The sequence below is a fragment of the Podarcis pityusensis genome (assembly GCF_964106645.2).
Source record: "Podarcis pityusensis genome assembly, chromosome: 1".
In the NCBI taxonomy this organism is placed as follows: Eukaryota; Metazoa; Chordata; class Lepidosauria; order Squamata; family Lacertidae; genus Podarcis; species Podarcis pityusensis.
In genome coordinates this window covers 11940674-11966586 of record NC_138028.1, presented here as the reverse complement: position 1 = coordinate 11966586, position 25913 = coordinate 11940674, and the positions used below count along the sequence as shown (strand labels likewise).

Sequence of the window (25913 nt, the reverse complement as noted above, 5' to 3'; positions counted from 1 at the left end):
TGCAGAACTGGCGAAGCTGACAGGAAAAATCCGAAACCAGCATGATTAAGTATTCCAAAAGGACTGGAGCAAATTTATATGATATCTGAAAGATTATTGTAAGCAATTAACATCACTAGCAGGGTTGTCTAAAGACTTGTAATGAGAAATTTTGAGCCATTTTGTAATGAGTATAATTAGAACTGGAAAATGTACAAAATGCAATGATATAAAGGTTAATTTTGAAAGCCATGAGGCGGGAGGGAGGGAAGGCGATAGGCTCTACAGAGCCTCTCTCTACAAACTTATTTATATATCTAAGTTTGCCTGCCCTATTCCTGTATATAGGATAGCAAAGAGGGGTAACAGTGTCAAATCAACACTTTGGCAGGTAGAGCAGCTGTGTTTAGGATTGATTATATGTATTGCCTGATACCTGCTATCTGCATATGTAACTGCAGCAATCTAAACATTAAAGTCTTTGGAAAGAATCCTCCTTGTTCTTTGGCAACTGGGAGCCAGAACAAGGATCTTGCCATGCAGACACGGACATCTTAAATGACGACACCATCAACAACAACTGTGTGAAACAGTTGCTCTAGTGCAGTGGTGGCCAAACTTGGCCCTCCGGCTGTTTTGGGACTACAACTCCCATCACCCCTAGCTAACAGGACCAGTGGTCAGGGATGATGGGAATTGTACTCCTAAAACAGCTGGAGGGCCACGTTTGGCCATGCCTGCTCTAGTGTGACTGCCCCCCCAATTAACCCCCACATGCAGAGAGAGAGAGCCACATGCTTTCCGTGCAGCGTTTGTTGTGAACATTAGACGTGGAGCATGCAGTGATGAAGTGGGTCGTTTATTCAAGATACAAACTTGTGAGTTTTTGTACAAGGTCCAATATCGCACAAAAAAAAGGATATCCCAAAGAGGTAATGCAATAGTTTCCTCTCTGCATTTAGAATTCTCTTGAACTGCTGTAATCCAACCCTTTCCTCTTGGTACAGGGGACAATAAATAATAAACCATGCACAAGCGACGCCAGCTTCCTCACCAGCAGGGTCTCCCAGTGTTGTGGGGTCCTTCACTGGTGCATCAACAAGCATTCCCCAGATTCAGCTGCAAGTTACGACATCATGACATCATCCTGATATGCAAAACAGCCAGGATTTGCTGAAAGGGCTATTCATCGCGCACAATGCAAACGAGACCGCACTGTGCACTGGGCAGTGCTTATCCCCCAAAGTGGGCAAGTTGTGACTCAGCCCAAGTGACACAAGGGGAAGATGAAGGCGTTGCCTCCCACCCACTTGCTTTTTAACACACAAGTCCTGCAGAGGAGGTGGTGCTACCTGTCCTCTTTATTTCCTGTCTCCTTCGTCGGCCTTTGGGAATCGTCGGCCTTGCTGCTGTCCGTCTTGGAGCCGCTGGACAGCTGAATCCCGCACGCCGCGAAAGCCCGGCAAATTTCATGCCTGGCGTTCTCGCTAGCCAGCACGTAGATGAAGGGGTCGGCCACACTGTTGGCAGTGGAGAAGCAGAGGAACACTACAGAGATTGTGTAGATGCCTCTCTCGAAACTGCAGCTCTCCGCTGGGTGGAGAAAGTAGACTCCGGACCTGATGAGGAGCACCACATGGTAAGGGGCGAAGCAGACCAGGAATATGGCAATGATGGCAATTGCCAGGCGCTTCACTTTCGTTTTCTGGGGTGGGCTGAGGCTGCAGCTCCTCTTGATACTTTGGAAGATCCGGTAGTTCATGAAAAGGAGCAGAGTGAATGGAATGAGGAAGCCCACAAAGAACCGTGCCACGTTGTAAGAGGCTATACGGCGGTTGAGCGGCTTTTCAAAGCAGATCTTGCTTTCCTTTTGATGTATTTCTTCCTGGAAAAAAACGGGGCAATAGATCACAGCAACCGTGACAAAGAGGGAGGTGGTGACTATCGCAGCCGTCCTCTGGCACCGTATCCCTCTACTTTCCAGCGCGTACACGACCGCCACGTAGCGGTCGATGGAGATGCAACACAGTAATAGAATGCTAATGTAGATGTTGCAGAAAAAGATGTATCCTGTCACCTGGCAAGATAGGTCCCCCAGCTTCCAATCGCGGCCGTTTTGCACGTACAGGATCCAAAGAGGGAGGGTGCACAGGTACATCAGTTCGCAAAGGGAGAGGCCGAAGAGGTAGATGGCAGCGATGGTTCCCTTGCGAATCTGAACGAGCGTCAAGAAGGCAGTTAAGCAGTTGGTTGGGATGCCTATGATAAAGACGGTGCTGTATACCGCAACCAGAAGATGCTGGCTGTCTTGGTACGGCATGGCCGTGGAATTGCACATGGCGTTACTCATCTGGGCTCCTTCATCTGGGCCTTTGGAAGGTCTGGAAGCAAAACGGAGAAAGTTAGATGCGCTAAGGAATGGGAACAGGCCAATGCTGGCCTGCGATCTTTCTTCAAGCCCCCCCTCGAAAGCCACCATTTATGCAAAGCCCCTAATGAAAGGGGAAGGGCTCTTGATCAGTGGTAGGACAGCTGCTTTGCATGCAGAAGGTACCAGGTTCAATTCCCAGCATTGCCTGGTAGGGCTGGGAGGGGCCCCTTGAGAAGATCTGCAAGGGATTGCCTTGCACGAACGCCCCTTTAAGAAGGCCCCAATCCACCTCTATGGCAGCCAGGGCTACACCTCAGTCAAGCCCATGTGTAGCAGTCAATGGGGGCAGGAAGGGAGGCTGCCTGGCAGCTTGAGAAGGATTTTGTTTTTATTTGAACCCTGCAAGTATGGAATATAAATGCAATACCTAAACAGAGCATGCCTGGGGAATTTTCTAGCTCTCCAACTTTCAGTTTTGAAAATGACTCAAGAGGCTAAAATCACAGCCAGGTTTGCAAAATTCTTGCAGAGTGTCAAGCCAAGGGTGTGTCTCAAATTTAATATGAACAATATGCACTGCACTCACCCCAAACATACTGTTCCTATCTTGTGTCAAGCTTAATGGTAGCTGCGTATAGTGCTGATTGGCCAGCACCTGTGATGTCACCAAGAATCTCTGTGTCTATTTGTTTCTCTCCTCTCAACCCAATTTCCTAGAGCAGGGGTTCCTCAACTCCCCTCAGCCCGAGCACTGAGGTTCTTGGCAGACCACTGAATGATTTTTCTGCTTGTTGTAGCTATTCCAAAGTGCTGTGCTAGATGCTGTCTGATAAATGGAATGCAAATTGTTGTACAATAAAAAATCTATGATAAAAGAAGCAATGAAATGTGGTTAAAGATCATTATGAATATTAAATGCAACAGAAGTGCCGTCTCCCATCTTCAACCGCAAATCCCACGATAATTTGCAGACCATCTGAATGAAGTTCATGGACCATGGTTAGGGAAACCCTGTTGTAGTTTCTTGCCCTATAAAAACGATTTCAATAAAGCAACAAATAATTGGATAAACCGATTCTAAGCAAAACTAAATACATAAACTAGTGGTTTTCAACCAGTGTGCCTTGAATGATGGTCAGGGATGCTGTGGGCAACCCTGGCCTCTGCCCCTCTTTCCTTCCCTCCCTCTTCTGATGCCCTCTCGTGTCTCTGCCTCTAAAGGCTTGCACAGCTGTTTGTTGCAGCAGCCCTGGCTACAATCTCAGCAGGCGAATGTTGCCTTTGTGGCTGGTCCGTTGTGTCGAAAATTTGCCATTAAGCAACAAGTGTTATTCCAATCCCACTAACAATTTTAACTGTTTACAATGGTTTTTAAGATCTTTCATAGAAACACAGAAAGCTGTCCTCTGCTGTGTCAGACCACTGGCCCATCTAGCTCAAAATTATTTGCATTGACTGGCTGTGACTCTCCATGGTTTCAGGCAGGGGGCAAATTCCAGCCCTGTCTGGGGTTTAAACCTGGGACTCCTTCCATGCAAGCAGCTGCTCTGCCACTGAGATATATGGCCCTTCTCTTTTCCTATTTCCCAATACAGCTTTGCATTGCTTCTTTTCCTATTCTGGTTGCAGTGGATTTGCAAACCCTCCCTGGCCAGCCCGTCTGTATTTGCTTGTATATATGGTTTTTCAGAATAAAATTTTGCAGTCACATAGCCAACATACAACATAGAAACCAGATTCCAAAGAACCTCCTGGACTTCCCGCCTCCCCTTTCTGGGTCCTATTGCTAATCATTTCCTCCTGCATCTTTTATAATAATCCAAATCTTTTTACCTCTCCGTTGTGTCGAAAATTCACCATTAAGCAACAAGTGTTATTCCAATCCCACTAACAATTTTAACTGTTTACAATGGTTTTTAAGATAAGTTACAAATTTCCCCCATTCCTTATTAAAATTTTGGTCTTCCTGATTTCTGATTCTTCCGGTCATTTTAGCCATTTTGGCGTAATCCATCAACTTGATCTGCCATTCTTCTCTGGTAAAGGTAAAGGGACCCCAACCATTAGGTCCAGTCGTGCCCGACTTTGGGGTTGCGGCGCTCATCTCGCTTTATTGGCCGAGGGAGCCGGCGTACAGCTTCCGGGTCATGTGGCCAGCATGACTAAGCCGCTTCTGGTGAACCAGAGCAGCACAGAGAAACGCCGTTTACCTTCCCGCTGGAGTGGCACCTATTTATCTACTTGCATTTGATGTTCTTTCAAACTGCTAGGTTGGCAGGAGCAGGGACCGAGCAACGGGAGCTCACCCCGTCGTGGGGATTCGAACCGCCGACCTTCTGATCGGCAAGTCCTAGGCTCTGTGGTTTAACCCACAGCGCCACCCGCATCCCAGGGATTCTTCTCTGATAGGGGCTTTTATTTTCTTCCTTGGCGAGCTTCATGATCTGCTTCAAAGCCATGACCTCCCTCCTCTCTGGACTTTTTGCCTGGGTCTTGCTCCACTTCTGGAAGCCCCCTGGAGCTCAATAGCGAGAGCGTCTGCATGGTGCAAGAGCCCTTTCACCATTGCCTCTTGCAACGCTAACACAGAAACCAACTGCAAGCCTTGCCGTCGAGAGAAAGTTGTAAATGGCTGGGGCCTCAGTTAACGTAAACAGCCCTATCCCTCCCAGGGAGGCCCCCACCCTTTCTCAGTTCCTTCTGCCTTTTATATTTCCTGTGCCACTATGTGTAAGAAATTATGCAAGTGGCACCAGCTAGAAAGAAAGAAAGAGAGAGAGAGGGAGGGAAAGAGAGAGAGAGAGAGAAAATACCCCCTGTGGCACCTTAAAGGTCAAACCCAACACGTTTCGATAGATTAAGGATGGATAGATTTGCCCGTTTTGGTTCCCTGTTTTTCATCCCCCCCTCCCCCGGCTTAAATTCAAGTTCTTTACCTTTCTACAGAAATTTGAATAATAAAAATAAAAATAAGCCTCATGAAAATTTGTCAGCATTTGGTTTGAATTTATTCTAATACTCAGATTTTTGCATGCAGTTTTGACTAATATACTTTTGTGCAAGAAATTCTTATTCTTATTTAAATTTGTATGTTGCCCTACACCCACAGGTCTCAGGGCGGCTACAACACAAAACCACAATATAAAAATACGAAATGCATAATAGAAATAACTAACAAAAACAACCCAATGAACCCCCTTTCCCCAACACATTTTAAAAGGGCATTGGCCGTCAATCAGCCAAAGAGGAATGTTTTTGTATGTTATTTTCACTTGTGCATGACTTTCTGCACATTACTTTGCAGGAGAACTGCACCACAACGTTTGAAGGCGTTCACATTTAACGGTGAACCTACCCAATTCACACTTCCCAAAATGATGCAACCCCCCCCCCCAAATGATGCCTCCTGTCAAAATTTGTGGTTCTCTGAATTTTGCAATGCAGTTCTCCAGAAATGCACATGCTGGTGAAAATAACATACAAAATTGCACTATCTTAGGGGAATCTGTTTTGCAAAAACGTGTGTATTAGGCAAGATCGTGTAAAAGGAAAATAAAAAATTAGCATATTAGGAAGAATTTGCACTAAAATGAAGGGGAATTTTCACAAGCACTGATGTGGAAATGTGGAGAAGTAAGTTTAGGATTAGAAGAACCATCTCTACCCACGCTTCAGTTCCATGCATCTAGTTGACAACATTCTTCACACATGCATAGATAACTAGAGAACTTGCTCCACGACAGCCACCAATTTGGATGGTTTTAAAAGAGGATTGGACAAATTAGAATTTGCATTGGGCTAGTGGTTTTGATACTTTCTAGCTTCAGGGAAAGTTTTTGTAGCCTGTTTCATTTCTGCACTGACTTGTCTCACAAGGAGCCCTTCTGCTTGGCACACCTGCCACTGAACCCTCGCATGAGGCAAAGGATCATGGGGAATGTTGTAGAGGGCTTATTCACTGGCCAGACTTAACTGTTGCCCTACAGTAGGGCTGGGGAACCTTTTTCCTGCTGAGGGTGACATATCTTCTGGGGATAATCTGCCAGGGGTTACAGGGAAGTGGTGGAAGAAGCAGATCCAAAGAAGGACCCCCCTTTGCCACCACCAGGAAATTAGACCAAGGGCCATGTGAGGGCTGAAATTTGCCTACTCCTTGTCCTCCATGTTAAGTATAATTGTTTAACTGAGACCAAAATGGAGAATTCTTGAATGTGTATTGCTGACTTTGGAGATTTTCCACAGCAGCATACTAAGAGCTTTCTGAGCTCTGATTAAGTTAATGATTAACTGAGAATGTTCTCTGCTCTATCACATGAGTGTTTAACCTTAGATCACATAATCAAGGTATTCAATTGCAAATCACCATCTTGGAAGGCTGGTGGCTGTTTTCTTTGTTCCCAGGCTCCGTGAGTGAAGGATGTGCAAATTACTCACTCCAAGGAGCTTACAGTCTTGGGCTGAAATGCAGGCTAATGGAGTGTGTGTGTGTGTGTGTGTGTGTGTGTGTGTGTGAGAGAGAGAGAGCTATGTTTGTCAGCTCTGCTTATAAGTTATTTTATTTCTAAGAACAGGCATGTGTCTCATGGAACTATCTGGATGTATCTTTGATTGTTTTATACCTGTTTTGGAAGAAAGTTCTGCAAGTAAAGTTTTGAACAATACTTAACACATTAATGCACTACTTAATACATTGTCTGGACAATGTTTTATTCCAAGAAGAGGAGTCAGTTTTTATGCATCCGTTTGCTTCAACCTGAACAATATTAATATCTGCAGTGCTCCAGGAATGTACTGCCTTTCAGTTAAGCCACTCTGGGCAATCTGATGATCTAGATTTTGAAACTCTGTTCAAGGAGTTTCTTCTGAAGGAAGGGCCATGATTCAGTGCTAGAGCATTTGCCTTGCATGCAGAAGGTCTCAAGTTCTGTCTCTGGTATCTCCAGGTATGGCTGGGAATGTCTCCTGCCTGAAACCCCGGGGAGCTGCTGCCAGCCAGTGTAGACAATATTGGGCTAGATGGACAAATGGTCTGACTCGGGGTAGGGCAGCTTCCTATGTTCCTAAGGTTTTAAAGCATCCCTCAATGAAAACCTTAAGAGGTATCTCAGGGATCTCTGGAAAATCTTTATCAGGGGTCAGCAAACTTTTTCAGCAGGGGGCCGGGCCCACTGTCCCTCAGACCTTGTGGGGGGCCAGACTATATTTTGAAAAAATAATAATGAACGAATTCCTATGCCCCACAAATTACCCTGAGATGCATTTTAAATAAAAGGAAACATTCTACTCATGTAAAAACACACTGATTCCCGGACCGTCTGCGGGCCGGATTTAGAAGGCAATTGGGCCGGATCTGGGCCCCGGGCCTTAGTTTGCCTACCCATGATCTTTATCATCAAGTTGTCCTGTGCAGCCTGGCTGAAAGGCAGTCCATTCCTGGAAGACAAGGTGTGAGCAAACACCAGCCCTTGGCCTGATTTCAGGTGGCCCTTGACAAAAAAAAAAGTGGGTGGCAGAGTAAGAGTTAATCATTAACTCTGCAAGTTGCTCAGAGTCCTTTAGAAAAACTCTTGTGGAAAAACCCCAAGGAAACCCAAACCCTGGTTATGTGCAGGCACTCTTGGAATCTCTTGCCACTCAGAGACGAGGGTGTTTGCAACAGCATCCATTGTGCTCTTTGCGATATTGTGGGCTCCTTTGGCTGGACCAGAATCAGAAAGGTGGAATATAAATAAAGTTATAAGTAAATAAAAGTAAGATCAATGCACCTGGACACCGAATGCACATCTACTGCTCTTCCCAGCCCCGGCGGGGAAAACCAACGGTTGCTGTGAGTCTTTAAGTTGTGGTTATTCTATACGAAGAATAGCCAGATCCATTGTCAGATAAAACATCTGCCTATCAGGCTGCGGTCAGGTTGCTAACACACCTTGCTTCAGAAGCCAGTGCAGGACAGGATATTGACAGGGTTGGGCAGGCTTTTAGGGGGCGGGTAGGATAGTCAAACAGCAAAGCCTGCTGAAACAACAGGGGTATAAAAATGGGGGGGGGGGGACTCGTGTACTCATATCTATGGGCCCTCTTTGTGATGCTTTTGTTGTTTATGTATTTAGTTTTGCTTAGGATCATTTTTGAAATGGCCGGGTTTTGCAACTATGGGTTCTTCCAGCTGCCCTATTTATTGGGTGTTCATCCTGATTTGCTTGAACAAAGCCTACGGGAAGGATAGATTATGGTCAGTCTTTATCGTGTGTTTCATAGAATAATAGACTCATAGAGTTGGACTTTGTCAAAAGCCTTAATGAAATGAAGATACACTATGTCCACAACATTCCCCTGATCTACCAAGCTTGTAACTCCATCAAAAAAAGAAATGAGATTCACCTGGCATGTAATCACAGCATCCCTTTCTAAGCACTCACAGACCGACTGTTGAATTATTTGTTCTAGGACCTTTCCTGATATTGATGTCAAGCTCACCAGTTGGTATTTACCCAGGTCTTCTTTTCTCCCCTTTTTGAAGATAGGGACAACATTTGCCTGCCTCCAGTCTGGAGGGACTTCACCTGTTCTCCAAGAATTCTCAAAGAACATAGACAAAGGCTTTGAGATTACCCCTGCAAGCGCCTTTAGTTCCCTTGAGTGCTGCTCATCAAGCCCTGGATATTTGAATTCATTTAAAGTAGATGGGTGTTCCCTTACCACCTCTTTTCCTATCTTGGGCTGCAACTCCCTCCTTCCATCATTTATTCTGTTACTACCAGGTTGGACGGGTGGCACTGTGGTCTAAACCACAGCGCCTAGGGCTTGCCGATCAGAAGGTCGGCGGTTCGAATCCCCGTGATGGGGTGAGCTCCCATTGCTTGGTCCCTGCTCCTGCCCACCTAGCAGTTCGAAAACACGTCAAAGTGCAAGTAGAATGAATACCGCTCCGGTGGGAAGGTAAACGGTGTTTTTGTGCGCTGCTGTGGTTTGCCAGAAGCGGCTTAGTCATGCTGGCCACATGACCCGGAAGCTGTATGCCGGCTCCCTCGGCCAATAAAGCGAGATGAGCGCTGCAACCCCAGAGTCGGTCACGACTGGACCTAATGGTCAGGGGTCCCTTTACCTTTACCTTTTTACCAGCTTGGGCACTGCTTTCCTTTTGGGTAAAGACAGAGGCAAAATAGGTGTTGAGTAGTTCTGCTTTCTCGTTGCCACCCAACAACCTTTCTCCATCTTCTCCACGCAGAGGACCTACCGCTTGCCTCTTCCTCCTCTTGTTTCGGACATATCCGATGAAACCTTTATTATTATCATTGCTAGCCTCTCTTGCAAGCCCGAGCTCATTCTGAGCTTTAGCCAGCCCGACCTTCACCCTGCAACCACTGGCTACTCGTGTATACTCCTCCTTTGTGATTTCCCCTTTCTTCCATTTCTTATATTTCTTTGATTTGCTTGCAGGGAGGTTATACATCAATGAGCACTTGTCCTGATTTGCTTGTGTGGGGCTGTTTATGAGCATTCCTCCTGATCTATCTGCAGATTCTATAACGTTGCCTATTTGATGAGCATTTATCCTGATTTGTTTACAAAGTGGTTAAATGGAGCTGTGTCAAAGCAAGGTGTATTCCACACTTTCATGTGCATTTTCCCACCACTTTCCTTTTCACAAGACTTTTATAGACTTCTATCTTGTCCCCTCTTACTTTCCTTTTCCCTGGACTAAAAAGTCACACAGTCCCAACAGTTCCACCCAGTGTCTGCAAGATGACTGGGTTCCTCTCTTCAGTGTTAAGGAAACAGCTCCTACGTTTTGTTTTGTTTTAAAAAGAGGATCTGAGAACAGGCATCTCGTTCTATGAAAGCGGATGTGGAAATAGTAGAAACATCTGTTTGGAGCCCACTCAAAAATGCCCCAAAGCTCCTCTTTGGGAGAGTTCTTAACTGCATAATACAGTCATACCTCAGGTTGAAGTAGCTTCGGGATGAATATTTTCGGGTTGCGCTCCATGGTGACATGGAAGTAACGGAGTGCGTTACTTCCGGGTTTTGCTGCTCACGCAGACGCTCAAAATGACGTCACACGCTGTTGTGGAAGCGGTGAAACGCGACCCGCGGAGACACGCAGTTGCGTCTTACATTTACTTCAGGATGCGAACGGGGCTCTGGAACGGATCCCGTTCGTATCCAGAGGTACCACTGTATTGTTATAGATGGGGGGCAGTGCTAAACCCTAGAAATTAATAAGTGGGATATGAAGGGTGAAATACAAGCTACAGAGGAATTCCTGAGCTAGCCTATGCAAAACGACCTGGCCAAGTTAGGGACATTAAGAAACAATACAGGGCCATTGAGGGCCATTGGCAAGGCAAGAAAACTGTCCTTCCCCTTGCCCTGAGGTGTGAACAGAGACCGGGGCTTTGGAAGGTTGGCAGGGTTAACTGGGTGAGAGGTGAAAAGGGAGTTTTTAGCAGGGTGTTCTGGGAAGAAGAAGGGAGAATAAAGACTGGCATTCATCTTGGGCAGCCTGGCTGAAGGCTGGCTGAGAGAGATGCCTTGGACTCCAGAGCTGCTTTGCTATGAGGGACAAGCCCTTCTTGAAATGACCATGCTGTAAGATCTGGACTGAAGTGTAAATAGGTGAATAAGCCATGTTTCTTAAAACTACGACAGTTTCTGCCATGTCTCAATTCTCCAAAGGAACACAGACCCTGAGTGAATGCCTGGCACCCCATGGGCTCTTGCTGCAGCTTGGCAGAGGGTGTGGGTGGCACGCAACTTTTGTAACGATATTATCTCCTAAAGCCTTAGGGGCAGTGATTCCCAAATCACTGGGAGGGACCGTAGCACAATGGTGAGGCATCTCCTTTGCATGCAGAAGGTCCTAGCCAGATACAATTCCAGGAATCTCCCACAATGCCCTTAACGTAACGTTTCCCGGGGCATTGTGGGAAACAAAGATGGGGGCCTCCCAGTTGGGGTTTGGAACCTGCCGTTTTAATTTCCCACAATATTCTTGAGAAATATAGGCACTGTGGGAAATTTAAACAGTGGCTGGCATGGGCTAGGTTGCTGCTGCCTGTTGCCTCTCTGGGTAAGGGTGCCAGCTTGGCTCAAACTTAGAGTCAGTCCTGTTGTAGGGGAAAGTGAAAAGAACGGAGGTGTTTAGATACTGAACCAAGCAGGAAATCACACCAGGCCATGCATGTCTGTGTGGTAACGCGGGTTGCCAGTGTGGGAGAAGCAGGGTGGGAGAGCAGATAAAAACAGACAGAGTGTGTGAAGAAATAACAATGGCAACCAAATTTCCTGTTGACCTTACTGTTAGGTTAGTGGGTTATGAACTGATCCAGTTTTTAGTTGTTTACCGCCTCGTCTTCCAACATTTGTCAACCTGGTGCCCTCCTGATGCCAACTCCCACCATCGCTGGCTGGGGCTGATGGGAATTTGCAGTCCAGAACATCTGGAAAGTGCCAGGTTGGCAAGCGCTATAGTAATAGTATATTTTGTGAGCTGCTCTGTGATCAGGGTGGTGTGGTGTTCAAGGCTTCTGTTGACACCAAGATTTAATTTTTGGCGATGCATTATTTTTATTTTTGCATTTTGTTGTTAGACCTTATTAAGGGTATAGTTCAATTTTGTGGAATATTTTTGGATGAGAGGCTTTCACTAACTTACCGATTATTTCATTGAATAATCAAATCATAGATTTGTAGAAGGGACCCTGAGTTACTTCCCCCTCTTTCTTTTAAATAAAAATAAACATAAAGCAAAAAGAAAGCAGCTTGTTGTATTCTGTAAATTATGAATTGTGGGGAAATTGCGCCCCCCCGAGTTGTGATCCACCTTGAGCGTAGTTTACTATAGAATGGTATAGACACAGAATGATGACAATGGGGAATTAATTTGATCTTTGTTGACTATGAGAATTACAGGGGAAACTAACATGACAAAAGAACCTTAGTAGCATACATTCCAGGGTTATTAGATAACAACTTGTTCTCATTTGCTTGCTACCATCTCTACCCAGTTCCTTTTTTAAAAAAATGAGGTTTTATTAAAACTTTTGCGTAGTACAATAAAAAAACAAACTAATCTAAACAAAGAAGAAAGGAAGAAAAGAGAGCTAAAGAAAGAGAGATAGAAAAATGTGAAGCCCTCTCTCACAGATATACAGTCATACCTTGTTTCTCAAACGCTTTGTTACTTGTACTTAAGTGTTCCGGTTTTTGAACGTTCTTTCAAAGCCGTATGTCCGACACAGCTTCCGATTGAGTGCAGGAAGCTCCTGCAGTCAATCGGAAGCTGTGCCTTGGTTTTCAAACAGTCCCAGGAGTTGAATGGACTCCTGGAACGGATTAAGTTCAACAACCAAGGTACCACTGTATCTTAATTTTTGTCCCATGCAGAAAAAGGTGTGTCCTCCCAGCTCTCACCTGGGAGCATCCCTTTCTTCCCCCAGCCTTGCATCCTGGGAGATCTCCCCTTCCCTGCCTCTCACACAGGGAGAAAAAGGGACCAGAGAGGTATAAAGAATTTTAAAAGGACCGGGGTGGGGGTGGGGGGAGGACCAGAGAGGAATACAGAATAAAACTATCCAACTATCTGTCTGTCAGCTGTATATACAAGATTTCTTGAAAATATTTGAAATGATCACTCCAAGGTAATACCCAGTTATTCTTCCTTCTGCTGTCTCTGTCCAGTTCCTGAGCAAAACGGATACAGTGGTACATCGGGTTAAGCACTTAATTCGTTCCGGAGGTCTGTACTTAACTTGAAACTGTTCTTAACCTGAAGCACCACTTTAGCTAATGAGTCCTCCTGCTGCCGCCGCACCACCGGAGCATGATTTCTATTCTCATCCTGAAGCAAAGTTCTTAACCTGAAGCACTATAGCTTCCAGGTCATGTGGCCAGCATGACTAAGCCGCTTCTGGCGAACCAGAGCAGTGCATGGAAACGCCGTTTACCTTCCCGCCGGAGCAGTACCTATTTATCTACGTGCACTTTGACGTGCTTTCGAACTGCTAGGTTGGCAGCAGCAGGGACTGAGCAACGGGAGCTCACCCTGTTGCAGGGATTCAAACCGCCAACCTTCTGATCGGCAAGTCCTAGGCTCTGTGGTTTAACCCACAGTGCCACCCACCCACCTGAGAAAGAGTTTCTATCCAAATGCGATTTTGGTTTTAAACGTAGTGTAAGGTACTCTCTATAGGAGTATATTGTATTTAATTATGGGGTATCAGAGTTTTTAGGGGGATAACCAGGCTGGGATAGCTGGGATATCAGGCTTGTTGGTTTTTGAATGTCTGATGTAGATTTTTTCAATTTCATTGTTCTGTATGGGACAATGACAATAAAGATTATCGCACCGTACCGTTTGTTTTTTTTAAAACTGCTGATTATTTGTCTATACCCTGATGCATTTAATTACGTCTATCTGTTTCCAAGTTTAATTTTACTAGTGTTGTCTATTGAATATTTGATACTGTTCCACAAGGGCTAGCTCAGTCGCTAGAGAATGAGAATGTTAATCTCAAGGTCCTGGGATCTGAGTCCCGTGTGGGGCGAAAGATTCCAGCATTGCAGAGGGCTGGACTAGATGATATCTGTGGTGCCTTCCAAGTCTATGATTCTATGTACACTGCTTAGAGGAGGAGGCAGTGGGGCTGATTAAGCAATACATTTTACAATATACAACACATAGCTAAACTATGGAACTCACTGCCACAGGAAGCAGTGATAGCCGCCAACATGGATGGCTTTCACAGAGGAGTGAGCTAGCAAAGGCTACTAACCATAATAGCTATACTCTGCCTCCATGGTCAGAGGCAGCAATGCTTCTGAATTCTAGTTGCTGGAAACCACAAGAGGTGAGAGAGCTCTTGTGTTCCGGTCCTGCTTGTGGATTAATAATAATAGGACGTGGGCGGCGATGTGGTCTAAACCACAGAGCCTAGGACTTGCCGATCAGAAGGTCGGTGGTTCAAATCCCTGCGACGGGATGAGCTCCCGTTGCTCGGTCCCAGCTCCAGCCCACCTAGCAGTTTGAAAGCACGTCAAAGTGCAAGTAGATAAATAGGTAGCACTCTGGCAGGAAGGTAAATGGCGTTTCCGTGCACTGCTCTGGTTCGCCAGAAGCGGCTTAGTCATGCTGGCCACATGACCCGGAAGCTGTACGCTGGCTCCCTCGGCCAATAAAGTGAGATGAGCGTCGCAACCCCAGAGTCGGTCACGACTGGACGTAATGGTCAGGGGACCCTTTACCCTTTACCTAATAATAATAATAATATATTACTTATACCCCACCCATCCGGCTGGGTTTCCCTAGCCACTCTAGGCTTCTTTCAACATACATAAAAACAGAATAAAACATCAAACATCAAAAACTTCCCTAAACAGGGCTGCCTTCTAAAAGTCAGATACAGTGGTACCTCGGGTTAAGTACTTAATTCATTCCGGAGGTCCGTTCTTAACCTGAAACTGTTCTTAACCTGAAGCACCACTTTAGCTAATGGGGCCTCCCATTGCCGCCGCACCGCGATTTCTGTTCTGAAGCAAAGTTCTTAACCCAAGGTAATATTTCTGGGTTAGCGGAGTCTGTAACCTGCAAGTGTATGTAACCCGAGGTACCACTGTAGTTGTTTATTTCCTTGACATCTGATGGGAGGGTTTTCCACAGGGAGGGTGTTCCACCAACAAGAAGGCCCTCTGCCTGGTTCCCTGTAACCTCACTTCTCGTGGTGAGGGAACCACCAGAAGGCCCTTGGAGATGGACTTCAGTGTCCGGGCTGAAAGATGGGGGTGGAGACGCTCCTTCAGATATGCTGGGCCGAGGCTGTTTAGGGTTTGAAAGGTCAGCATCAGAGGCATGTGGTTGTTCACTGTGAGAACAGGATGTAGGACTAGATGAGCCATTGCTTCTTCTTATGTTCTTCATACCTTGTTGATCAAGAAAGGCTTGTCTGGAACAGGAAGTTCTCTTATACCTTGTCCTTCTCAGGAGGATCCAATGGGCCACATGCGTTGGCAGAGGAAGTCCAGGATCTAAATGCCCTTCACTGAGAAGGCTACTACCACAAGCAGGTCAGTGGTTTGCCACACAGGGCAGATGTACGCAGATCTCAGAAGCTTCTGTGATATGCTCTCCAACCAGACATAGCAACCATGCTTTCAAGTGGCTTTGCAAGTTGTAGCTTGCGCACCACCTATGGTTAGGTGGGATGCCTGATCTGACAAACCATAGCTATGGCGGTTGCTTCACCTCTAGTGGTCACTCCACCCACAGACAGAAGAGCTGAGCATATCGAAAGTGAAAGCAGATAGTTCCCAGCTTGCTGCATCAGTAGTGCACCAAGGTGGGTGGAAGGGATGAATTGCCTTCTTTTGGGAATGTCAAGAACCAATGAAGAGGCTCTAAGGGAACCTGTTCTGGCCGGAGAAGCCTGATTTTTAGCCCCACCCACATCCCAGTGAGCCAAAGTTGACAGGCATGCAGGGCTGCCCACCTGTCAATCACCAAATGTCATCATTACATCAGGTGAGGCTTCCCTTTGAAGCCCCCATTGTCGGGAATCACAGGGCTTTCAAACAGCCCTTGGGGAACATCATAACAGGGTGATGTTTATCAAGGGCTTTCAGATGCCCTCTACTCCGTGCTTCTCCTACAAACATCTGAGGATGGGGGGTCATTTTAAAGCCTTCAGCATTGTGCTGATCGGCTTGCAAAGCTTGGGATGGGGGTATTTGAAAGCCTTGAGTTAAGGTGCGCTTGGATGGGGTGGGATTGCGCTTTCAAACAATCCCTCTGTGTTTTGCTTTTAAACTGTGGAGGTTTGAAAGAGAATCACATTGGGTGGATGTTGGGAGGCCTGCTTGCTCGATCAGAGAATTAACTAGCTCACCTTGCTCGATCAAAGGAATAACTGGGAATTTTAAGCTTCCGATTGTTCCTTTGAAGCCCTGTTCTTACCCTCACCACACCTGACACAATGCAATTTTCAAATTTCTTTTTAAAAAATCCCTTGCGAAAATGCATCAACGATAGGCTGAAATTTTCCTCATTTTTCTAGGCAGTTTTGCTGAGTGTACACATTTTTACAAGCCGTTTCTCACAATGTAATTCATTTTTTACTAATATGCACACATTTATATGTACACTTTACTGTAGCAGGTACATTTTTGTACACAGTTCTTGGCTGGAGAACTGCATTGCAAAATTTGGGGAGATGGGAATTTAGAAAGAAGATTTTGTTTCAGTTCATTGCAACTCCCTTCTTCAATGAACCATACTCTCCAGATCCCCAGCTTTCATTTTGATAAAAGAAGAGCAAGTTTCTATCATTTGCAGAACCTGAGAGATGTGAGGTTGGCCTGCTTGCTCCTTTCAGTGTTTTAATTACTTAATTACTTTATTTCATTGCATTTATAACCCATCTTTTCCTCCAAGGAGCTCAAGGTGGCCTTTGTGGTTCTCCCTTGTCTCACTTAATCCTCTGTCACATAGGTTAGGCTGAGAGGCAGTGAATGGCCTAAGGTTGTCCAGTGTGTTTCATGGTCCAGTGGGGATTTGAACCCTGGGTCTCCCAGGTCTTAGTCTGACACTTTGACCACTACACCACACTGGCTCCCTGACTTGGCCTACAGCCACTACAGAGCCTGTACAGGTAACAGCTATTATGATCATTATTATCCATAATGAAAAGAAGAAGAAGAAGAAGAAGAAGAAGAAGAAGAAGAAGAAGAAGAAGAAGAAGAAGAGGAGGAGGAGTTTGGATTTGATATCCCACTTTATCACTACCCAAAGGAGTCTCAAAGCGGCTAACATTCTCCTTTCCCTTCCTCCCCCACAACAAACACTCTGTGAGGTGAGTGGGGCTGAGAGACTTCAAAAAAGTGTGACTGGACCAAGGTCACCCAGCAGCTGCATGTGGAGGAGCGGGGAAGCGAACCCGGTTCCCCAGATTACGAGTCTATCGCTCTTAACCACTACACCACAGTAAAACATGAATGAGTACATAGGGATGACTACATAAGGGTTAGGGGAAGTATAGTACATCTGTTGGGGGACACGTCATGCCCCTTCTGGGGTAGTTTGTCCACCTTTGGTCACCACCTTTGGTCCCTCAGCTCTCACCTGTGGCTCCTAGAAGCCGTCAGCAGGCAAAAGTAGCCACACCTCGGGAAAGGGCTTAAACTGGCTGGCTAAACCAGGAGAGGCTAGCCGATGGGTCTCAAACCCTCGGTGAGTTAGGGACTTTCCCTGCATGCGAAGACAGGCTCCAGTGGATTGAGCGAACGAGACCAATAGTGGGTCCAATGGTCAAGAAGGCGGTTTCTGCATGTGCTGTAGAAGGAAATGAGAGGCAGAGAGGGCTCATCCACCTGGGAAGGTAGCCCATCTAGGCAAAGGAAAGCTCTGATCCTAAACCTCTGCTGCTTTGCAGGATATCTTCAGGAGAGGGAAAGGCTCTGGAGTAAACCCTACACAAATCCGGAATGGAGTCCCTAAGATGGTTGTCTTAGATGTCTCCTTCCAGCAACTTCTGCAGCCAAGCTAATGCCAGATGTATTGCTCTGCTTTCCCTTGAAGCACATCAGCAAGACCGAGAGGGGGGTGTCGTTGTCTGGGCAGCCCAGGACCTCCAGACACACTGCCCAGACCTGTGCCCCAGAGAGGTCACTTTGATGCTGCTAACACAGTGGTTTGACTTCACCCCCGGAGGTGCACCCCACTGACCCTTGAGACAAATGGATGCCAACAAGGGATAAACTGCCCCTCTATTTTTTCAGTGCCCCTCCTTGGCCTTTTAGGCTGGCGAAAGGCCTGGTCCAGCCCTGACACCAGATCCTGTTATGCCAGGCTTATCCATTGCCCTCCAGATGTTGTTGGACTACAACTCTCATCATCCTTGACCATTGGCCACACCAACTGGGGCTGATGGGAGTTGGAGTCTAACTATGACTGGAGGGCCATAGGTTCCTCATCTCTTCTTTAGGCCCCTGGCTCTACAATCTAAGCTACACTGACCAATGTCTATAGTGGGTCCAATGGTCAAGAAGGCGGTTTCTGCATGTGCTGTAGAAGGAAATGAGAGGCAGAGAGGGCTCATCCACCTGGGAAGGTAGCCCATCTAGGCAAAGGAAAGCTCTGATCCTAAACCTCTGCTGCTTTGCAGGATATCTTCAGGAGAGGGAAAGGCTCTGGAGTCAGGAACTGCCTCACCCCTGCAACAGAGTTTGATGCTGAAATCCAGCACCGCCTGAGCTCTGCAAGTCTGGCTTCCTCCCAATTGAAGTGCAGAGTGTTTGAGGATCGGGACATCTGCAGGGAAAACAAAATGCTTGTTTACAAAGCTATTGTCCTACCAACCTTACTGTATGGTTGTGAAACATGGACCACGCCATCTCCAACTCCTCGAAAGATTCCATCAATGGTGTCTCTGAAAATTTTTACACATCACTTGGGAAGACAGGCGAACTAATATCAGTGTACTGGAAGAAGCAAAGATCACCAGTGTTGAAGCAATGATTCTTCAACATCACCTTTGCTGGACTGGTCATGTTGTGCGGATGCCTGATTATCGTCTTCAAAAGCAACTACAGTGGTACCTTGGGTTACAGACGCTTCCGGTTACATACTCTGCTAACCCAGAAATAGTACTTCGGGTTAAGAACTTTGCTTCAGGATTAGAACAGAAATCATGTGGTGGCAGCGGGAGGCCCCATTAGCTAAATTGGTACCTCTGGTTAAGAACAATTTCAGGTTAAGAATGGACCTCCAGAACGAATTAAGTTCTTAACCCGAGGTACCACTGTACTCTATTCTGAACTTAAAAATGGAAAGTGTAATGCTGGTGGTCAACAAAAGAGGTCTCAAGGCAAATGTTAAAAAATGTAGTATAAAACACCAACAATTGGGAAACACTTGCCTGCGAGTGCTCCAATTGCAGAACAGCCTTTACCAAAGGTGTCATGGGCTTTGAAGACACTAGAATTCAGGATGCAAGGGAGAAACGTGCTAAGAGGAAGGCATGCTTGGCAAATCCACACAGTGATCAGCTCCTGCCCAGAAACCAATGTCCTCACTGTGGAAGGACGTGTGGATCCAGAATTGGCCTCCACAGTCACTTACGGACTCATGGTTAAAACTGTGTTTATGGAAGACAATCTTACTCGGCTACGAGTGATAGAAGAAGAAGAAGAAGAAGAAGAAGAAGAAGAAGAAGAAGAAGAAGGGTAAACTACATTTTCTAGGAATCTTTGGATGAAGCCATGCCTGTGTAAATATGCACTTTTTAAAAATATATAAATAAAGGCAATTCTTTCTCTCTGTGTTTATGTGTATATTGTGGATGTCCCTAGATCTAAATCATCCAAAGGAAGTGCAAATTAGCTCACGCCCAAATTAAAACGAAAACACAAAGCTTACAGCAACCATGGACTGGGGAAGGAAGCAGCAGCGAGTCAACTTACAGAGCAGAGAAACAGGCAACCGTCCAACAAGGAAGGGATGTGCAAAGTTTGTCCCTGACCTCTAGGGTAAGGCCCCTCCACAAATGAGAAGTGGGACACAGAAGCAATAATCGTGATGCTGGTCTTTTATCACCCAGAGCCCTTAGCAAAGTCACAGGGAAGAAAGGCAAGGTGCATCTGGGAGGAGGATGGAAGAATGAAAAAGCCTCCTGCCAACTCTCAATTTCACATTTTCTTAAAAAGCTAATGGAGTGGGTGGAATGTACAAAGCAACCCCGGTTGTGAAATAAAGATGAGGCAACGAAAGAGGATCCCTGGGTTGTTGAGCTCCAGAGAAGTCACAGCCATCTGAATTTTGAATTTTATTATTATTCATGTTTTTTATATTGTATTTTATGCTGCTTTTACAATTAAGTGTTTTAAATTTGTTGTTAGCCACCCTGAGCCCAGTTTTTGAACTGGGAAGGGTGGGGTATAAATAAATTATTATTATTATTATTATTATTATTATTATTATTATTACTCTTAATTCAGAGCTGTAATTAGACAGGGTCAGCCCGCCACTAAGCTCACATCCACAAGATACACTCTTATACCACTTCAAACAGTCATCACCATCATTTTATTTGTACCTTTCCATAGTTAAAACCACGTTCCAGGCCATTTACCACATTAAAAGATTCACATAATTGCAAATGGAAGGAAAGTGGTCAAGAACGATACATAAAACACATCGAAAATACACAGCCAAACCGAACAGTTTCCATCATAGTAAGATCTAAAAATAAAGGTACAAAGAAATAACATCATGAACAGCAACAAAAAACCCCAATGAAACCCCTTGAACAACCCCCCCAGCTTCCCACAAAGAATACTGGGAGCTGTCGTTTGTTAAGCGTGCTTTGAGTTGCTAAGGGACCCCTCACAGAGCTATAACTCCCAGCACCCTTAACAAACTATAGTTCACAGGATTCTTCTGAGGGTGGGGAAAACATGACTCCTAAAGTGATGTAAGTGTGCTTTAAATGTATGCTGTGGATGTGACCATAGACTCTTTACCTCCCTGCACCCTCAGGAAAAAAAAGGAGTGGGTGGGAAAACCCATTGTCCCGTTAGCAGATAGTCCTGGCTGTCTGATGTCACAGGTCAAAAGGGGAGCAATTTACATACAAACATTACGTAAAAAAGCCCAACAACAAGCAGATATCCAAACTACAGAGATGGCTATAAGATCTCGTGCCTGAAAACATGTGAGCATACAGATTTAGTTATTTGCTGCAGGAATTTTCTGCCTTTCCTCCAAGCAGCTAGAGGCAGCACACATGTATTTCTCTCTTACATTTTACCCTCTTCTACAACAACCGTGTCAGGTAGGGCAGGCTGAGAGATAATGACTAGCCTCAGCTGACCTAGTAAGTTTCGTTGCTCAGTGGGAATTTGAATCACTTGCTGCCTTTTGAATAAATCTGAATACTGGAAATTTGAAGCTAGACTTCCCTGGTCTGATACGCAAACCAAGGTACTTACACTGGGTTTCTGAAGCTGCTGAATCTAGCACAGCACAGTCTTTGCTGACTGGTAAGCAGATGTGCGGGACGTGGGTTAAACCACAGAGCCTAGGAGAGCCAGTGTGGTGTAGTGGTTAAGAGTGGTGGACTCGTAATCTGGGGAACCGGGTTCGTGTCCCCGCTCCTCCACATGCAGCTGCTGGGTGACCTTGGGCCAGTCACACTTCTTTGAAGTCTCTCAGCCCCATTCACCTCACAGAGTGTTTGTTGTGGGGAAGGAAGGGAAAGGAGAATGTTAGCCGCTTTGAGACTCCTTAAAGGGAGTGAAAGGCGGGATATCAAATCCAAACTCTTCTTCTTCTTGCCGATCAGAAGGTCGATGGTTCGAATCCCCGTGACGGGGTGAGCTCACGTTGCTCTGTCCCAGCTCCTGCCAACCTAGCAGTTTGAAAGCACGTCAAAGTGCAAGTAGACAAATAGGTACCGCTCCGGCGGGAAGGTAAACGGCGTTTCTGTGCGCTGCTCTGGTTCGCCAGGAGCGGATTAGTCATGCTGGCCACATGACCCTCGGCCAATAAAGCGAGACGAGCGCTGCAACCCCAGAGTCGGTCACGACTGGACCTAATGGTCAGGGGTCCCTTTACCATCTCAGCAGATCTTTATCTTTAACATCCCAGCAGAGACCGACACTTAAAATGCTTAAATAGGGATCAAACTTGGGATCTTGTGCATGTAAATAAATAGATATCGATGTCACTGTTTTTGTAAGGGATTCAATCACATGCCGACAAATTAAGGTTAAACAAGTCTAAGTTGATTGGGAAGTCTTGCAGAAGAAACCCGCTTCCCCAAAGTATTGGACTTTTTGCAATAAAGAAAGTGATGCGAAAATGCACTGCAAAGTGTGGGGTCTCACTTTCTTCCACACAGCTTCATCTAACCTTCCTCAAAACAAAATCAGGATGAACGATCAACAAACACGTTGTCTGGAAGTTCCTGCTGAGCTACAGCTCCTCAGCCAAATGCACAAATCCAGCCATCACAATCTCACTCTCCCAATCCGGATTTTGCAGCCACTATAATTCGTACTGAGTAAATGTTCTAACCGCGCACCTATTTGATCATGACAAACAACCCTGAGAGGTAGGCTAGGCAGAGAGATAGAGATAGAAACCGGCACAAGGTCACCCAGCAAGTTTTGGGACAGAGTGAGGATGTGAACCTGAGTCTCACAGATCTTTTTCCAGATAATTCCAACCACTACATTACACCAGCTGTTGGTTCCAGACAGGCAGTGGCTTTCTGTGAGGCTTTCTGATTGTAGGTGACAAACACATTATTTCCTGTGATAAACACCCTGACCTGTGGGGCCCTGCTCTTGCATCCCGCCCATGAGGCTTCAGGGTGATTATATATTTGTATTCAAAAATGTATACCCAGGGCTTGTTTCAGGTGGAACTCACCAGAACTCAGTTCTGGCACTTCTCAGGTGGGCGCCTTTGCCATGAGAAGAGAACAAGGCAGGCGTTCATGGTGAGTTCACCTCTTTTCCTACGAAATAGCACTATATATACCTTTTCTCCTTCCCTCACCCCCGAAAAAAAGCTGGCATGCAAAACCAATGTGAAACGGAATTACAAAGAAAACATTCCCAGTCTCAAACGAAACATGTGCTCTGCTATGAAGGTATTTGAACTGTCACAAAAACCTCTCCGTCAGCGTGATCACGAGGATGCATGTGGTAATGTTGAGCAACGGTGCTTCTCTATTACCTATGTATTATCTATGTGTGCATATAATTGCCTGTCTTCAGCCTACAGCTGCTTTCTCTACGAGGGAATAAGTCTCACTGGACTCAGTAAGGCAGGCTTCTGAGTAAAGCTGGAAAGGGTGGCGCTGCGTTTCGCCACAGGGGCAACCCCAGTAGAGCACCGAATGGGGCACCCGTGTCAAAAAACGCCAGTGTCAGAAAACACTAGCGATGGCTTACCTTTGCGACCAGCAGCTCCTGGTTCTTCTTGAGGGCCTTGGAGCTCTCTTTTCGCGAAGGAGTAAAAGAAGAAGCTGAGGTCCTCCGGCTACTGCTGGCATCGACTTGTCTCTCTCCCCCTACATGCATGAAACCGGGGCCAGGAAGTAACAGTCAGTTGTGGTGTTAGCTCATGCTCCAAACAAAGGGAGGGGTGGGGGGAAAACAGAAGAAGAAAAAGAAAAGAACCCTGCACAACTAACTCAATTGTTTCAACACTGCCCACTTAATAGGAGTGAGAAATAAATAAAAAAAACAGCGGCATTTCCCAGGATCTAACCGCATGCTGCAATTGTTAGTATAATCGCTAGCAGAGAGGACGGTGCTTTTTTTTTTAGTTTGGAGAAAAGGCGAGTTTGAGGCAACATGATAAACTCTATACAGTGGTACCTCAGGTTACATACGCTTCAGGTTACACACGCTTCAGGTTACAGACTCCGCTAACCCAGAAATATTACCTCAGGTTAAGAACTTTGCTTCAGGATGAGAACAGAAATTGTGCTCTGGAGGCGTGGCGGCAACAGAAGGCCCCATTAACTAAAGTGGTGCTTCAGGTTAAGAACAGTTTCAGGTTAAGAATGGACCTCCAGAACGAATTAAGTACTTAACCCAAGGTACCACTGTAAAATGATGCATTGAGAAAGGGGATGGAGAAAAGTACCGCCCCCTCTCTCCTAAAACAAGGCCTTGTGGACATTCAATCAGAGCTATCTTTCTAGAAAAAGAGGTGCTGGAACTCGCCACGAAGGCCTCCCTTGTTCTCTTAGAATGCCAATGGCACCCACCTGAGAGTTGCCAGGGTTTAGGGCTCTAAAGGTCAGCACCAACACCTTGAATTGTGCTCAGAAACATCCTGCGAGCCAATGTAGGTCCTTCAAAACCAGTGTTATATGGTCTTGGCAGCCACTCCCAGTCACCAGTCCAGCTGCCGCACAACCCTGGAGATTAAGAGTCTCATACATTGCCAACTGAGCTATCCCACAGGGATATGTTTGGACCTATGTAATATTGCAGGAAAATTTTCCTTGTGGCACCATATAAAATGTCGTAGGGTGGCGAACCCAAAACAAACATTTTCTGCCAATGCTACTGCTATCCTTCCTTCTACGCAACATGATGCACTGCCCATCAATTCAAGTCACCCTGTAATGGCACACATTTTTGCCTAGTCTTTCCTTGACCGATAAGATTGGCCCATCATTTGTTTTTAGAATACTGTTTTACTGTTTTCATGCTGTGTTTTTGTATTCCACTCCGAGGTTTCTAAATATCAAGTGGGTTAGAAATGCTTTTTAAAGAAGCAAGTAAATTTTGCAGTGCATTTGTGGAGAGTGCCAAGCTACAGTAGATGCACCAAAAGGTTGCATCAGTACATCTTTTGCCCTGATAGGCATCACTTTCACACAAACTTACATCGAAGCACACTGGCCGGTTTAATGCTCATTTGCCGTGTTTCCAAAGGTCCTTTCGGAGCTCTTTGCAATAATCCCTTTTCGTTTGTAACCAGCCCTGGTTAATTTGGTGCCATTGGCAAACTTGGCTCCCTACCCAAAAGTTGCAATAATAGCAAACAAATAAAATAACTAACATGTTGCTGCCCTTTCACGACACCAAAAATCTGCTGCCTGAGGCAGCAGTTTCACTCCAGATGTTCATTCCAGCGGTTTCACTCCAGATGTTGTGGACTGCAACTCCCATCAGCGCCAGCTTACATGGGATGGTGTGAGGTCTTAGTCAAGACATATGGAGGGCTGGCTCCCCCTGGCTGGGGATGTGAAGGCCTGGGGGAAAACTGGGAGGAAACACAGGGAGCTTTCTCCCAAATTTTCCAAAACTGTTAAGTTGTGGGTGGACATATCAGACGACACAGCGATTCTTCAAACAGCTCTTGTTTATTCACAGGCCAGAACAGAACTGAACTGAAGGGTTCAGCCAGCCTGCTTATATAGAGCTCCACTAGAACGCAACAGTAACCATTTTCTGTAACTATCCAATCACTGAACGTCACTTTCAATCCCTTATTTGCATATGTGGACCTGAGTGAAAACTCTCTACAGTATCCTCCCTGCTGGCCCAGGGTGAGAACTTCAGTACATAACAAAAACCCTCTCCCAATTTTTCACAAAGAAATAGGGAAAAACACACATGGGGGAATGGGGAACTGCCCCACTTTCCCACCCCAGACAATCATGTCTCTCTGCTCCTCATCTGGTGGTAGGGCTGCCCCATGGCAACTGGCTCCTCACCTCAACTCCAGATCATTTAAGGCAGGCATATCCAAAGTCCGTTTCGGGGTCCTAATCCGGCCCGCTGGTTGATTTAATTAGTCCGGCCCCCGTGGCAGTATATGTCCTGGGGTAAAACTCTAAAAAAAGCTGAACAACTTCAATCCTAAAAAAAAGCTGAACAACTTTGGTCGGCCCTCATGCATGTTCATGTCATCAAATCTGGCCCTCTTTGAAAAAAGTTTGGGCCGTTTCCCATCTATATTTATATTTATGGCTATGTATAGTGAATACTAATCTACTTTTAAATTTGTTTACCTATGATCCTTTTCTTTTACTTCTTTATT

At 45.8% G+C, this 25913-nt stretch overlaps 1 protein-coding gene across 1 annotated transcript; it reads right to left on the bottom strand.

The window, feature by feature from the left end:
* Nucleotides 1-817: 817 nt before the first annotated feature.
* On the bottom strand, nucleotides 818-25700 carry GPR132 (G protein-coupled receptor 132). Its single transcript, XM_080991895.1, has 3 exons — nucleotides 24930-25700; nucleotides 23303-23421; nucleotides 818-2360 (listed from the first exon to the last, which is right to left on the bottom strand). The coding sequence occupies exons 2-3, from the start codon at nucleotides 23401-23403 to the stop codon at nucleotides 1328-1330; spliced, it is 1134 nt and encodes a 377-aa protein (XP_080848021.1). The 5' UTR covers nucleotides 23404-23421; nucleotides 24930-25700; the 3' UTR covers nucleotides 818-1327.
* Nucleotides 25701-25913: the final 213 nt, after the last annotated feature.